This window comes from Micromys minutus, assembly GCF_963924665.1.
Source record: "Micromys minutus genome assembly, chromosome: 7".
Classification (NCBI taxonomy): domain Eukaryota; kingdom Metazoa; phylum Chordata; class Mammalia; order Rodentia; family Muridae; genus Micromys; species Micromys minutus.
The window spans coordinates 37,862,313-37,876,344 of NC_137976.1; the positions used below are offsets into that span (position 1 = coordinate 37,862,313).

The window sequence follows — 14,032 nt, forward strand, 5'->3', positions numbered from 1 at the left end:
TCCTCATGCATTTGTATCTTAGTTCTCATTTCCAGCCCATGCCATGCTTTCTTCAAGCCTGGTGGACCACATCTGTATGTCCAAAACCTTGGGCTCCTTCTCATGGTATGTGTATAACCATTAACTTTCCTGTAGTGTGAGCATGAGTCTAAGACAGGACACAATGCTCACAATGAAAGAGGAGGAGGAGGAGGAAGAGGAGGAGGAGGAAGGGGAGGAGGAGTAGGAAGAGGAGGAGGAGGAGGAAGAGGATGAGGAGGAGGAAGAGGAGGAGGAGGAGGAAGAGGAGGAGGAGGAGGAGGAAGAGGAGGAGGAGGAGGAAGAGGAGGAGGAGGAGGAAGAGGAGGAGGAGGAGGAAGAGGAGGAGGAGGAGGAAGAGGAGGAAGAGGAGGAGGAGGAAGAGGAGGAGAAGGAGGAAGAGGAGGAGGAAGAGGAGGAGGAGGAGGAAGAGGAGGAGGAGGAGGAAGAGGAGGAAGAGGAGGAGGAGGAAGAGGAGGAGAAGGAGGAAGAGGAGGAGGAAGAGGAGGAGGAGGAGGAGGAGGAGGAAGAGGAGGAAGAGGAGGAGGAGGAAGAGGAGGAGAAGGAGGAAGAGGAGGAGGAAGAGGAGGAGGAGGAGGAAGAGGAGGAGGAGGAGGAAGAGGAGGAAGAGGAGGAGGAGGAAGAGGAGGAGAAGGAGGAAGAGGAGGAGGAAGAGGAGGAGGAGGAGGAAGAGGAGGAAGAGGAGGAGGAGGAAGAGGAGGAGAAGGAGGAAGAGAAGGAGGAAGAGGAGGAGAAGGAGGAAGAGAAGGAGGAAGAGGAGGAGAAGGAGGAGGAAGAGGAGGAGGAGGAGGAGGAAGAGCAGGACGAAGAAAAGTAGCTGGGGGAGAAGAAGACAAGGAGTCTATGCCGAAAAGAACTGAAATGCCTGCCTCACTACATGAACACTTGGGCAAGGACAGTGAGGCATTTACTGGAAACTATCAAGTGCCACCTTTTCAATGTTGAGAAGAGGTCATGAGAACGTCCCTGGATACGAAATCCATGTAAATCAGGAAGTCTGTGTTTCATTACCAACTTTGTTTTTTTTTTTTTTTTTTTTTTTTGCTGACAAAAATATCATTTGCCTCCCAGTGTATGCTGTGGTCATCTAAAGATCCTATGTCTACCATGACATACATATCTAGTAAAGGTAAATTCATTAAGAAAGATAAGATGATTCTGAAAGATGCTGTAATTTATTAACCTGGTTTTTTCTTGGAACAAGAACTCAGAGAAATAGTTCTAATACCAAGAAACCATGTAGTCTTAAAGCCAAGAACTTCACTGTGACCCAGGAAAGCTGCGTTCTGGCAAGCAATAAAACATACAGACTACTCAGCATGTGGGAAATTTTTTTAAAAATTCAAGAGGCCAAGAAAGTCCATAGAGGAGTAGACAGACATTTCTGATTGAAGAAAGCTGTGCTGGCCCTGCAAGTAAGGTGAGGCAACTGACCAAGGTCACACCCATGCGTTTGAGTATGAGTCACCTGGGAATCCATCAATTAGGGATCAATCGTAGGAATTAAAGGCTCAACCTTACTCTTTCATTTGGATGTGTGTATTTTCAAAATGGAAAGTAGTGGTTCTCTACATCATCACGCAAGCTAAATATGAGTATTTCAGAGAGCTAGAGAAATAGCTCTGCCCTTCCAGAGGTCCTGAGTTCAAGTCCCAGAAACCACATGGTGGCTCACAACCATCTGTAATGAGATCCAATGCCCTCTTCTGTTGTCTGAAGACAGCTGCATGTACTCGTATACATAAAATAAATAACTCTTAAAAAAAAAAAAAAGGAGTATTTCTCCTGTGATGTTTCTTCTGGGAAGAAAGTCTATACTAACAATGCTTGGCGATGACATTAGAACATGTGTAAGTTAGATTGATATACTATCTGTTCTTTTCAAATTGATCTTACTAGTTTGCATAGTAAGATGTTCCATTTTATATAAGGAGGGTCACAATGAGACTGGGAAAGACTGGAGAACTGAGCTGTGGTCTTCTGTACCCTAACATGAGATGCAGACAATAGACAACACAGAGAATAGCACGGGGACTTTACCTGCCAGTTTCCTCCGGGGACCTGAAAAATAACAAAAGTACTGATTAGAGCTCAATTGCATTTATAACTGTCACATAATTCATCACTGTACATATCACATTGTTTAAAATGCCTTAAGTGAAATATACCAAATCGGGTCTACTGTGTGCTAGAGGTCAAAAGAAAATAAAGATAGAAAGGAAGGCAGGAAGGAAAGAAAGAAAAGGGAGGGAGGGAAATAAAAAGAGAGAAGAAAAGAAAATGAGTTTGAGGCCAGGCTATGGTTCTAGGACAGCCAGGCCTACATAGAAAGACCCTATCTAAAATAAATAAATAAATAAAAATCTTTTAAAGTAATGAAGGAGAAAGAAAGGAAGGAAGGAAGGAAGGAAGGAAGGAAGGAAGGAAGGAAGGAAGAACAAAAGAAAAAGCCATTTAAAGTTTTATTTACTCTAAAAATACTTTAAAAATATGTAATTTATCTCTTTGTTAAATAATCTCTTTGCCAGATCATTAGACCTTGGTTGTTGGCATTAAAATTAGAAATGTCAGGCTGGCGAGATGGCTCAGTCATTAAAAGCCAGAGGACCTGAGTTCAGGTCTTAGCACCCATATCAGGCAACTCATAACCGAACTTCTAGGGACCCAATGTCTCTAGCTTCTACAGGTATTTTAGCTCATGTGTGTATAGCCAAATGCAGATACATATGTAGACATAAATAAAAATAAATATTTGAAAAAAGAACACAACACCAATATTTTTTAAAAATTAGGAATGTCTTTTGGGCAATGCAATATAGGATCAAAGAAAAACAGTTCAGTTTCAGAACTGAATTAAAAAAAAAAAAGATTAATCCTATAGCTCCTAAAGTGGGGAAGACAAATGGAAGTGAACTTTTTTTCTAGAATAACAAACAAAATATGATAATAATCTTGAAGCTTTAAAGGAAATTAGTTCCCAGTCAGAATCCCACTCCTAATCAAACTATTTTTGACCTGATATTGACATAAGAGGACTGTTTTCAAGCACACACATATTGTCAAGGAATTCTTGTCCACATTGTGCTGTGCTCCACAAAACAGAAGAAGCAGATCAAGAAAAGAGCTGGATGGAGACCCCCGGGCTGTATGTAGCCAAGGACTGCCTTGTCTGGCCGCAGTGGGAAAGGATGTGCCTAACTCTGTAGAGACTTGATGCCCAATGGAGGGGTGCCCTGATGAGGCACCCTCTCAGAAGTGAAGGGGAAGGAAGATGGGGGGAGAACTCCGTGAAGGGGAACCAAGAGGGAGGGCAACATTTGGGGTGTAAATAAATAAAATAATTAATAAAAAATAAAGAAAAAAACACACACATCAGCCATGTGAGGGAGAAACAGTGTCTCAGATTGTCTCATGAGACCCAGAAACCATGGAATAAGGGCAAGTTGATTTTCTGACAAACTGGTCTTCCAAGCAAAGCAATTCAAAGAAGGCAGAAACCTAACTAGCTATCATCAACGCTCCATGTTCAGAAAAACCATTCAAGGGCTGGAGTTCCTTTCGTCTTGGTCACTCATCCATATTGTTGTATTTCTCTGCATGCTCCAAGCCCAAGAATATGCCTGTGGTCCAGCTTGTAGGAAAATGGTGAGCAGAAATCAGAGGAAACAAGAGAGCACTGCTTCTACTCTTTCTCCTCCGTGGTCAAGCCACCAAGGAGAGAGGTGATGCAGCAGTCTCCAGCTACGCCATCGTGGGACTGATGTGAATCCTCTTACTTTGGAATAGAAATAAATAAAATAATTTTTAAAAAATAAAGAAAAAAGAGCTGAGGCCAGCCTCGTGAGAGAGCAACAGTATCTCAGATTACCTCATGAGACCCAGGAATAAAAGCAAGTTGATTGTTTAACAAACTCACTTCCCAAGGAAAGCAACTCAAAGAAGGGTCCACAAAGCAGACTCGCAGTACCATTTCTGTTTAGAGAGCAGTCAGTTCAGATTGTGTCCTGTTTTGAAAGCTTGTGGATAAGAACATGTTAGTTCCTGTATCCAAGGACATTTTCCTTCAGAAGAATTCATGGGCATAGCAGGCACCAGTAGAAAGACATTTTCTGTAGCTTCTACTGTGACTCTACCTGATACTAAATGAAACAATATAAAACATGTTTCTTACGTAAATAGCGATACGGCAGCCTGATAGATCTCCCTCAAGCAACATCCTGGCAGGAGCCATGACTTTCACGAGCTCCATTCAACAAAACTATGTGTATATTCCCAACATAGACTATCTTTGTAAAATTATAGGATGCTAGTAACAGGTTTGCTTATCAGAAGTACTGGTTATAATTTTATTATCCACCACTCTGTTTTCCTTTTGGTTTGCATGTGTTGTGTATTTAAATTCCATTCGTGAAAGTAATAGAATACATTCCTAATTTTACGAAACTTAAGTGGATACAAATCCTACCAGCAATTCTGATTCTAGCAATGTATCATACAGACTTATATTTTTTAGTTTAAAAGACAACCCAAATACTCGATTGTAAGAGAGTGCTGAGATTAATCGTGAGCATATACACTACATACACATCCTCAAAGAGCAAAACACAAAGGAAACCAAGTGAGGTGAGAGGGGAATCTGGGAGTAGTCGGGGGGGGGGGCGGTAAATATGCTCAAAATACCTGAAATTCTCAAAAAATAAAGACCATAATGCACATATAAAAATGGACTAAAACAAAAGATTCTGATCAGCAATATGTTTACGTGATTAACTGAATTCTTTGGCTCTTAGTCTCACAGCTTGGTTTCCAAAGAAAATTAAAATATTTTTGAAGAAGAAAAAAGTAACTTCAAATAGCATGACATTAAAATTAAATGGAATAAATATGGAAAAGAAAAGAAAAGGGGGGAAAAGAGAGAAAGTCTGGAGAAGTGGCTCAGAGGTTAAGAGCACTGGATGCTCTTCCAGGGCACCCAGGTTCAATTCACATGGCAGCTCACAACTGTTTTAACTTCAGTTCTGGGGGACCCTACACCCTCACTTAGGCGTGCAGGCAGGCATAACACCAACATACATGTAATTTAAAAGTAAATATTAAAAAGAAAGCCAAAAAGATGACTTACAATTAATAATGCGCAATTATGTGATGATAATGACTTATAATTGCAAGGATTAGACAGTCAGTACGGGACAGATCGGCTAGTCTACAGTACATGACACAGCTTTTGATGTTTGTTTATTTTACATAATAGGAATCAAACAGACTTTCTTAGTCTGGAGAGGTGCTCAGCAGTTAAGAGCACTAGCTACTTTTCCAAAGGACCCTGATTGGATCCCCAGCACCCGCATTTTGGCTTACAATTGTCTGTAACTCTAGTCCCCAGACAGCTGACACCCTCTTCTGGTGTCCCGGGGGGATGCCCACAAGTGGTGCACAGACATGTAGATAAAACATCTGTATACACAAAATGACAAACTTTATTAAAAATACACGTTCTCCTACTCCTGAAGCTAAGTATTTCACAAAATTATTTCACTCACTCCTCACTAAGACGTATTAAGGACTGCCAATATCCACACTGCACGTAAAGAGACTAAGGAAGAAAGACATATTTCCTAAAGACATTTACCTAAAGTATCACAAAAGCATTGTTAGTAAAGCAGAACTCACAGGTAAGTTTATTGTATACAGAGCAAAAGTGGAGAGCTAGTCATCCCTACAGTCTAAGGTGCAGAGGCAGTATTCCACTCATGCTGGACAGGATGGTTTGGAAGCCATGCTGTGCATAATTTTACCAAAGGAGTGAAGTCTTCAAAGGTCTTCTTTCTGCTAATCATGGAGGCGCACATGTAAAACTTGTAGAGAGCAAACTGGAAGGGCAGCCGTGGTATGAGGTCAGATAGATAATTCAACAGACAGAGACTCTCTGCGCTAAGTAGATGTGTGCCCTTGGATCAGTGGTTTATATTTTCTCTGTCATACACACACACACACACACACACACACACAGTGCATACATACATACATATGCACTCACATAAAAATTCACACACACATACACACAGTCACACATATATACACATACTCACAAACACTCAAACACACAGTTACACACATGCTCACACATTCACCATACACAGAGAGAGAGAGAGAGAGAGAGAGAGAGAGAGAGAGAGAGAGAGAGAGAGAGAGAGAGAGGCTATAAGTGCTACATAGACACTCACTGTTATTGCTGTCACCACACGTCCTGCTGAGAACATTCATCCCAGCCCCAACCTGCCACCCTGTATCCAATAACTGGGCAACAGCCATGGTTAGTTCCCTAAATGGAAGACTCACCATGGAGGTTAGGAACAAGCACTAAAGCATAAACTATTTCATTTCAAAAATCTCTCCTCCACCCTCAAGTGAGAACTGCTCATCCACAGTTGGCTAGTTCGTTCCTCTGACAGAGAGGGTTGGAAGTGTCTGCCCTGAGGGTTGATGGTCACCTCACTACAACCTTGAGAAGCTTCGGAGAAGGTCTGAAGTCATTTTTTGTCTGACTCCAGCCAGGATCCAGTGCCAAATGAGAGCTGTGGAACTTGTAATGCAAAGCCTAAGTTCTTACTGTAGTCTACCTTCAGACCGAGCATCACCTCCATCAGATGTTTCTTTGCCTCTCAGCTCAATTCCATCTGTATCAAGGAGTTGTTGGGATGCTAATTCACCACAAGTAGCACTATTATAGCATTACTACCGCATGCTGCTAGAACAGATGTGAAGAACACCAGCCTTTTCCACTCAGAGAGCAGCACTGCACACATGCATTTGTAGACTGCATCTCTTTACCTGAACTCAAGAACACGGATGCCTTTGTAGCCGGGTAACCCTGTGAATGCTTTTTCAACCTGTAAAGAAAACAAAATAAAGGTGGTAACTAGGTAGAATGTGCAAAAGTATATTTCAGGTGCTTTAAAGAGCAGAATAAAAAGTAGACTCTTATCTTACAATTATCAGAGCTTGTGCACACAGATAAAAAGTGACTATGGGTACAATCATGATAGAAAATAGTGTTAGTGGGGCTGGAGAGATGGCTCAGCAGTTAAGAGCACTGACTGCTCTTCCAGAGGTCCTGAGTTCAATTCCCAGAAACCACATGGTGGCTCACAACCATCTGTAATGAGATCTGGTGCCCTCTTCTAGTGTGTCTAAAGACAGCTACAATGTACTTATATATAATAAATATAATAAATCGTTTAAAAAAAGAGAAAGCCCTGGAGGGGCTTCACATTTAAAAAAAAAGAAAGAAAATAGTGTCAGCTGCAACACTGCCATAAATACTTTTTCATTTTGTCTTTTATAATTTTAATGTGCTTTAGTTTTATTTTTTAATTTATAACAACATTTATAAACATTTTCCTCCTTTTGTATGAAGTATTAAATCCATTTCAAGAGACACTGTGGTAGTATTTGTATAACAGCATTTAGAACAGGCCCTGTCCCAGCTGGGAAGCTGGACTCAGCTAGCACCCTGGCACAGTTGAGTGTCTGTTTTCTCTAAGTGTGAACATGTCTGAGAGTGTCTGCTTCCTGTTTCCACATCACAAGATCACAAGAGAACTAGGAACACACTCTGCATTCAAAAACAAAACAAAAAAAAATTTCTAAAAGTCCCAAGTTAAGAAGCAGAGGCCAGATAACTCCACTGGTTAAAATAACAATTTATAAGCATCACATCCATGAGAACTAATTTTAATACCAAGCCTTTAAAATGCCACATCTTTCCATTAGAGCTCAGTAACTGGAGAAACAGATGAAGAATGCCAGACCAGGGATCTAAAAATGATCTAATTATATAAAAATATGGATTTAAACAAAAGTTAATTAATATTTAATCCACAATAATTTTAAGGGTGGCTCACTAGATGTCTTTGGGGCCAACACAAGAAAATGTTAGGGGACCATAGAGAAGTCACTGGGAAGATTCATTTAGCCACATCCTCACAAAATCAGGGGAGTAGAACTTTTTAAAATCTTGAATCACTTCTTGGTTCAGAAATAAAGAATTCAAGGGGCTGTTAAAATGGCTCAGTCAATAATGTCCACGTTGTGCAAGCACGAGTACATGAGTTCGAATTCCAACACCCACATGGAAAAGCCTGAAATCCTAGGGCCAGGAAGGGAGAGACAGGCATGCTGGCCATCCTGAATAGGTGAGCTCCTGGTTAAAAAACACATCCTGTCTCAAAAATTAGGATGTTTCTAACCAATTCCTCTTAATGTCAGGGGGTAGAACTTTTTAAATCTTGGTTCACTAAAGATCTTTGTGTTTTAAGAATTGAGAATTCAAGGGTGGCTGGCACAGAAGTCACTTGTAAGTCAGTTATCTAAGATTGTCATCCATGTTCTGCCCACTGAACCACATTACCCTTTCCTGTTACTCCTGCCTCAGGATACATTTGAAACTAAAAAAAAAAAAAAAAAAAAAAGAATTATAGTTTCTGAAGGCGTCTCTGTACAGAACAAAGGAAGGACCACTTTGAAAGACAAATGAACAGCTAGCGAGATGGCTCAATGGCTAAAATGTTTGCCACACAATTGTGAGGACCTGGATTCAGATCCCCAGAAACTGACAAAAACCTTGATGCCCTAAAGAGCATTTGTAATCCCAATCTGTGATCCAGGTAGGAGGCAGAGACAGGAGAATGCCTGGGAGCTAGCAGGTCAAACAGCCTGAGACACTTATCATCAAACAACAGAGACTCTGTCTCAACCAAGGTATAAAGCAAGAACCAAAACAGAAGTTGCCCTCTGACCTCCACATGCAGGCTGAACCACACATGTGAAACACATACACACACACACACACACACACACACACACACACACACACATACATCAAAAGGAGACCTGATTTTCTGCTCCTTCAGAGGCTGAAATAACCACGAACAAGTTCCTGCATCCTGAGTTTCACCTAAAAGGTAAAGATACTTATCTGCATCCCTACAAGCAAACAGTTGGCAGCACTTGTAGAGGCACAGTGGAGAAGCTGCCTTTCCCATACCTTGCCTGCCTTCCTCAGATCCTCCCCCATTTATGCTAATCTTGAGCCCTTTAGGTCATACTTAGTAGGGCTCAGGTTTACCATGCTCTCTTTCTCTTGTACCCTAATAAAAAAGATTTATGATAGAAAATATCCTGAGTGGGGTAACCCAGAAGGTCATGCATGGCTTGTACTCACTGATAAGCAGATATTAGCCATAGTAAAACACAGGGTAACCATGCTACAATCCACAGACCCAAAGAAGCCAAATAGCAAGGGAGGTCCAAGGGAGGCTGGTTGAATCTTTCCCAGAAGGGGAAACAAAATAGATGTCAAAGGTGGATGGAGGGAGGGACTGGGTAGTAGAGGGAATGTGAAGAGGGGATCACATGTAGGAAGAACAGAAGAGAGAACATAAATTATCTGGGGTAGGGAGAAGGATCTTTAGGACATGCCAAAGACCCGGGGGGGGGGGGGGCATGGTGTCTCATGGATCCTGAAATGGCCCTGCCTGTAACTAGCCAGGACTCCCAGTGGAGGGGTAAGGACAGTAACTCACCCACAAAACTTTTGACCTAAAATGTGTCCTACCTTCAAAATGTACAGGGGCAATGCTAAAGCAGAAACAAAGGAAATGGCCAACTAATGACTGCACCAAATTGAGACCTGTCCCATGGGCAAGAACAAGTCCTGACACTATTAATGATACTCCGTCATGCTTGCAGACAGGAGCCTAGCATAACTGCCCTCTGGGAGGCTCTATCAACAGCCAGTGTAAACAGATGCAGAAGCCCACAGCCAAACATAAGATGGAGCTCAGGAAGTCTTGTGGAAGAGTTGGGGAAAGGACTGAGGAACCCAAAGAGAACAGGGACTCCACAGGAATACCATCAGAGTAAACTGACCTGGACCCTTAAGGGGCTCTCAGAGACTGAACCACCAACCAAAGAGTAAGCACAAACTGGATCTAGGCCCCCTGCACATTTGTAGCTGATTTACAAATGGTCTTCATGTGAGTCCCATAACAACTGAAGCAGAGGGTGGTGCTGTCCCTGAATTTGTTGCCTGCCTGTAGATTTCATTCCCCTAACTCGGCCACCTTTTCTGGCCTCAGTGAGAGAAGAGGTGCCTATTCCTGCAGTGACTGATGTGTTCCCCCTTCTCAGAGAAGAAGGGGAGGAGGGAATGGGCGAGGGGCTGTAAGGGGGAGAAATGGGGACCAGAGGGGGACTGATATTGGGATGTACAATTAGTAAGTAAATGAATAATAAATAATAAAAAGAGTTATGCTGTCGGAACCTCCTCCCTTACAAAAAGGCTTTCACTTCCCTGTCTCCCATTATTATTGAGGAGGTAACACAAGGGAACAACCTGAGTGCCCGCGGCATGAAAGAAGAGCACTGAAGGGGCCGATGTTTTTTGCAGAAGGTAGAATGGCAGTTTCCTTCAGGACATCCCCAAAAACACACACACACACAAGCACACAGGCACAAACACATGCTCCTACACACACACACACACACACACACACACACACACACACACAAAGAGAGAGAGAAAGAGGAGGGAAAGAGCCTTCCATGCAAAAAAAAATAGCTATTAGGTCATATGTCACTCAGGGTCAGAAGGTGATAATGGTACAGACAGTAGCCAGGAAAGGAGAAGGGTTGGCTCATGGTTGGCCCATGGTTGGCTCATCGTTGGCCCAGACCATTCCTCACTCTCACATCACCTCTTAGTGGCCATGGATCTCATAAAGTCATTACCGAGGGGACACCTTTCAGAGTATTTATCAGATTTTCTCTAAATCTGCAGTGGTTCCTGAAGTCGTTTACTGAAATGTTGAAGCCTATTCAAGGTTCCTTAATCCAGGCAGGAAAGCCAGGCGGCCAATTCAAGACAGTATCTGATGCCAGGTGGCCACTGGCCTGGCTGACATTTCTTCCACATACCATGGAGCCTCACAACTTGGCTGCACAGTTAGGAAAATGAATTGTCTGGCCTACACTGCCCCATGTCTGATGGCTGTGACAGTGCTATCTGGCTGACAAACGTGTATTTTTATTTCCCATCTGGACACAGTGACGGGGAAGGAAATTAAGCCAGGGTAATGGAATTAACAAACTTGGTCAAGGAGAAGTCAATCAAGTAGGAACTGAAAACAAACAGGAAGAAACTACGTGCCCAGTGATCACATACAAGAGCAGGTGGCGTTCGGCGCCATACTGAGGAAGAACAAAGGTTCACAAGAAAGGCACCAGATATGGGTGATGTTTAATAGAAGAATTCTTTGGTCAAACTCAATTCAGAACCCTTCTAAAACTCAAGTAATAGCATGATTTAATGCATGCTTATCTAGAAAAACCTCTTTAAAAAAAGATTAATTTATGTATATGAGCACACTGTAGCTACATTCAGACACACCAGAAGAGGGCATCAGATCTCACTACAGACCGTTGTGAGCCACCATGTGGTTGCTGGGAATGGGACTCAGGACCTCTGGAAGAGCAGTCAGTGCTCTCAACCACTGAGCCATCTCACCAGCCCCTCTTTTTAAAAACCTCTTGCCAGAGGACGGAGACAAAGGGGATTTATTTCCACATTTCTCTAGTGTTTCTTAACTTTTCACACACATGATGCATGAGAGATCTACTTAATAGTGTCCAAACTAAGAAAAGAATTGCTGAGCCAGGTGACAGTGACACTGCCTTTAATCTCAGCACTCAGGAGACAGAGGCAGGAAGATCTCTGAGTTCAAAGTCAGTCTGGTCTACAGAGTGAGTTCCAGGATAGCCAGGGCGGCACAGAAAAAACTCTTGTCTCAAAAAAATAGACAACACGCACGTGCGCACACACACACACACAAGATAAGCAGTCCATAGCTGTTCAGAGACATTCATTTCTCCAAACATCAACAAGCCGAAATTAAAGCATAGAATTAACTTTTCTTTGGCTGTGGTGAGTTACAAGGAGCATTTATTTGTTAGTGGATAAATATTATTTCTAACAAAAAGAATTTGTGTCTCTGAACTTCCCACAAAAATTTCTTTAGAAATGGCTAAACTTCAACCATAGGAAGCTAGTAAATGGTCAGTCAGCTTGAATCCTCAACTTACCCATAAGCACTGTTGGCGTTGTGAGAGACTTAATCCCTCAGAACAATCATGTTATCCAATCAAATGAACCGTCCACATGGGTGATTTTTGTTTCCTATCATACATATGTTAGAAAGAAATAAAGCTTCTTCTAAAAACTTTAAACAACACGCACCTCTGAAATGAACTCTTCCACAAGGAGCTGGTAGAGGGCGCTAGAGGGATCCCGCAGTTCTTCCCTGTATTGCTTTCCCAGAAGTCGGATGCTGAACTCAGCTATCTGTTCAGCAGCTGGTTGAGTAGGCCCCTCTGTCACGTTCTCAATTTCATTGCTGATCTGAATTTAGAAAAAGTAATAAGTACCAGTATTTATTCAGTCAGTCAATAAATATTCACTGGCTATCCTCAAAGTTTTACATCTAAGGTTGACTTTTTAATGTAGCATTCAATTATACAATAATGATGTGTCTTCACAGCAAATGAAAGCCTAAGACAGCCTGCTTTACATAGTGAACTCCGGGCCAGCCAAAGCTACACAGTGACACCCTGTCTCCAAAATAAGAAGAAAATATAACAGAATAAGCAAATTTCATACACAAGTCAACACAGACTCTGTAAGGCTGAAATTGTGGGAAGAGTGACGTTGTTTATATTTTTACAAATTCTTGAACAGACTGTCTGGCTTAATACAAGACAGTTGACTTCTCATGTTTATTTCTGTATTCAGTTTGTCATAATATGCTATTTTAATGAATGCAACATGAAAAAATCTACTCACACAAATATGCACTCAGGAAGAAGGAATAAAGTAATAATCTCTTCAGATAACTTGGACTGTTCTCTAATGACCAGCCAGCTCTACCAGCTTTCAAGGAGATAATTTCTTAAACAGTATTTGCCATTGGGCAAAACTACAAGTTTTTTGTTGTACTCTATATAGCATTAAAACCTACATCTAGACTGGAGAGCACTTGACTTGTATGTTCAAGACCCTGCATCATTCAATCCCAGAAACCTCTCTCTCTCTCTCTCTCTCTCTCTCTCTCTCTCTCTCTCTCTCTCTCTCTCTGTGTGTGTGTGTGTGTGTGTGTGTGTGTGTGTGTGTGTGTACACACACACCCTAAGAGTTCAAGGTCAGCCTGAGCTACATAGTGAGTTCCAATACTGTATAGATCTAAGCCCTAGGTGCTATCACAAGAAGAAAAAAAAGAAATACTTCATGCCTTCCACTGGCCAAATCTAACACAACTGGAACAACAAAATCATATTAGGTTATAATCTGAATGACAAAGTATCCATAACTCTATTCATATGAATAAAAGACTGGATGAATGAGCATAATTGTTTCTTTCGGGAGTTGGAATGAGGGCATTCTACCATTACTGCTAGAACACTACAGTAATGGTTGCTGTGCGAATCCAATTTAAATGAGCACTCTTACACCAAGTGCCTTCATTATACATTTAGAAGCATGGGAAGGACGCATGAGGAGCCTGAAGGTGCGGAGAAGGCCAACAGCAGAATTGAAACTAGGACATTTTCACTGTATCATGCTATGCTCATAGAGCATAAGCCTATGAAGTTTCAGAATAGGAAATAGGCCTGAAGAACACTCGCTCCCGTTTCTTCTGGTACTGGAATTGGCTCTCTGATATCCCTGACAAAAGGCTGCCCACTTCAGCTGAAAGAGCTGTCGTAAGAAGCAGACATGCTCTTCAGAGCAGGCCCCTATGCTTCCAAAAAGCCATCACAGTTGAGAAAGTCTTATTGTAAGACTTGAAGTGACTCTTAACTACCATGTGTGTGTAAGGTTCATATCTATGTGTATAAAGGTTTCTTTGTACATGTGTAGGGAGACCAGAGCTTGATGACA

The 14,032-nt window shown here is 41.9% G+C and overlaps 1 protein-coding gene across 1 annotated transcript in view; it reads right to left on the reverse strand.

Moving 5' to 3' along the window:
• Positions 1-14,032, reverse strand: part of IMPG2 (interphotoreceptor matrix proteoglycan 2) — a gene marked incomplete at both ends in the record, with an annotated part of 55,014 nt that overhangs the window by 24,491 nt on the left and 16,491 nt on the right. Inside the window, 3 exons of the mRNA XM_080919666.1 lie at positions 2,080-2,100; positions 6,871-6,929; positions 12,335-12,496. Coding sequence (XP_080775792.1) covers positions 2,080-2,100; positions 6,871-6,929; positions 12,335-12,496 — 242 coding nt within the window. The remainder of the gene's footprint in view (positions 1-2,079; positions 2,101-6,870; positions 6,930-12,334; positions 12,497-14,032) is intronic.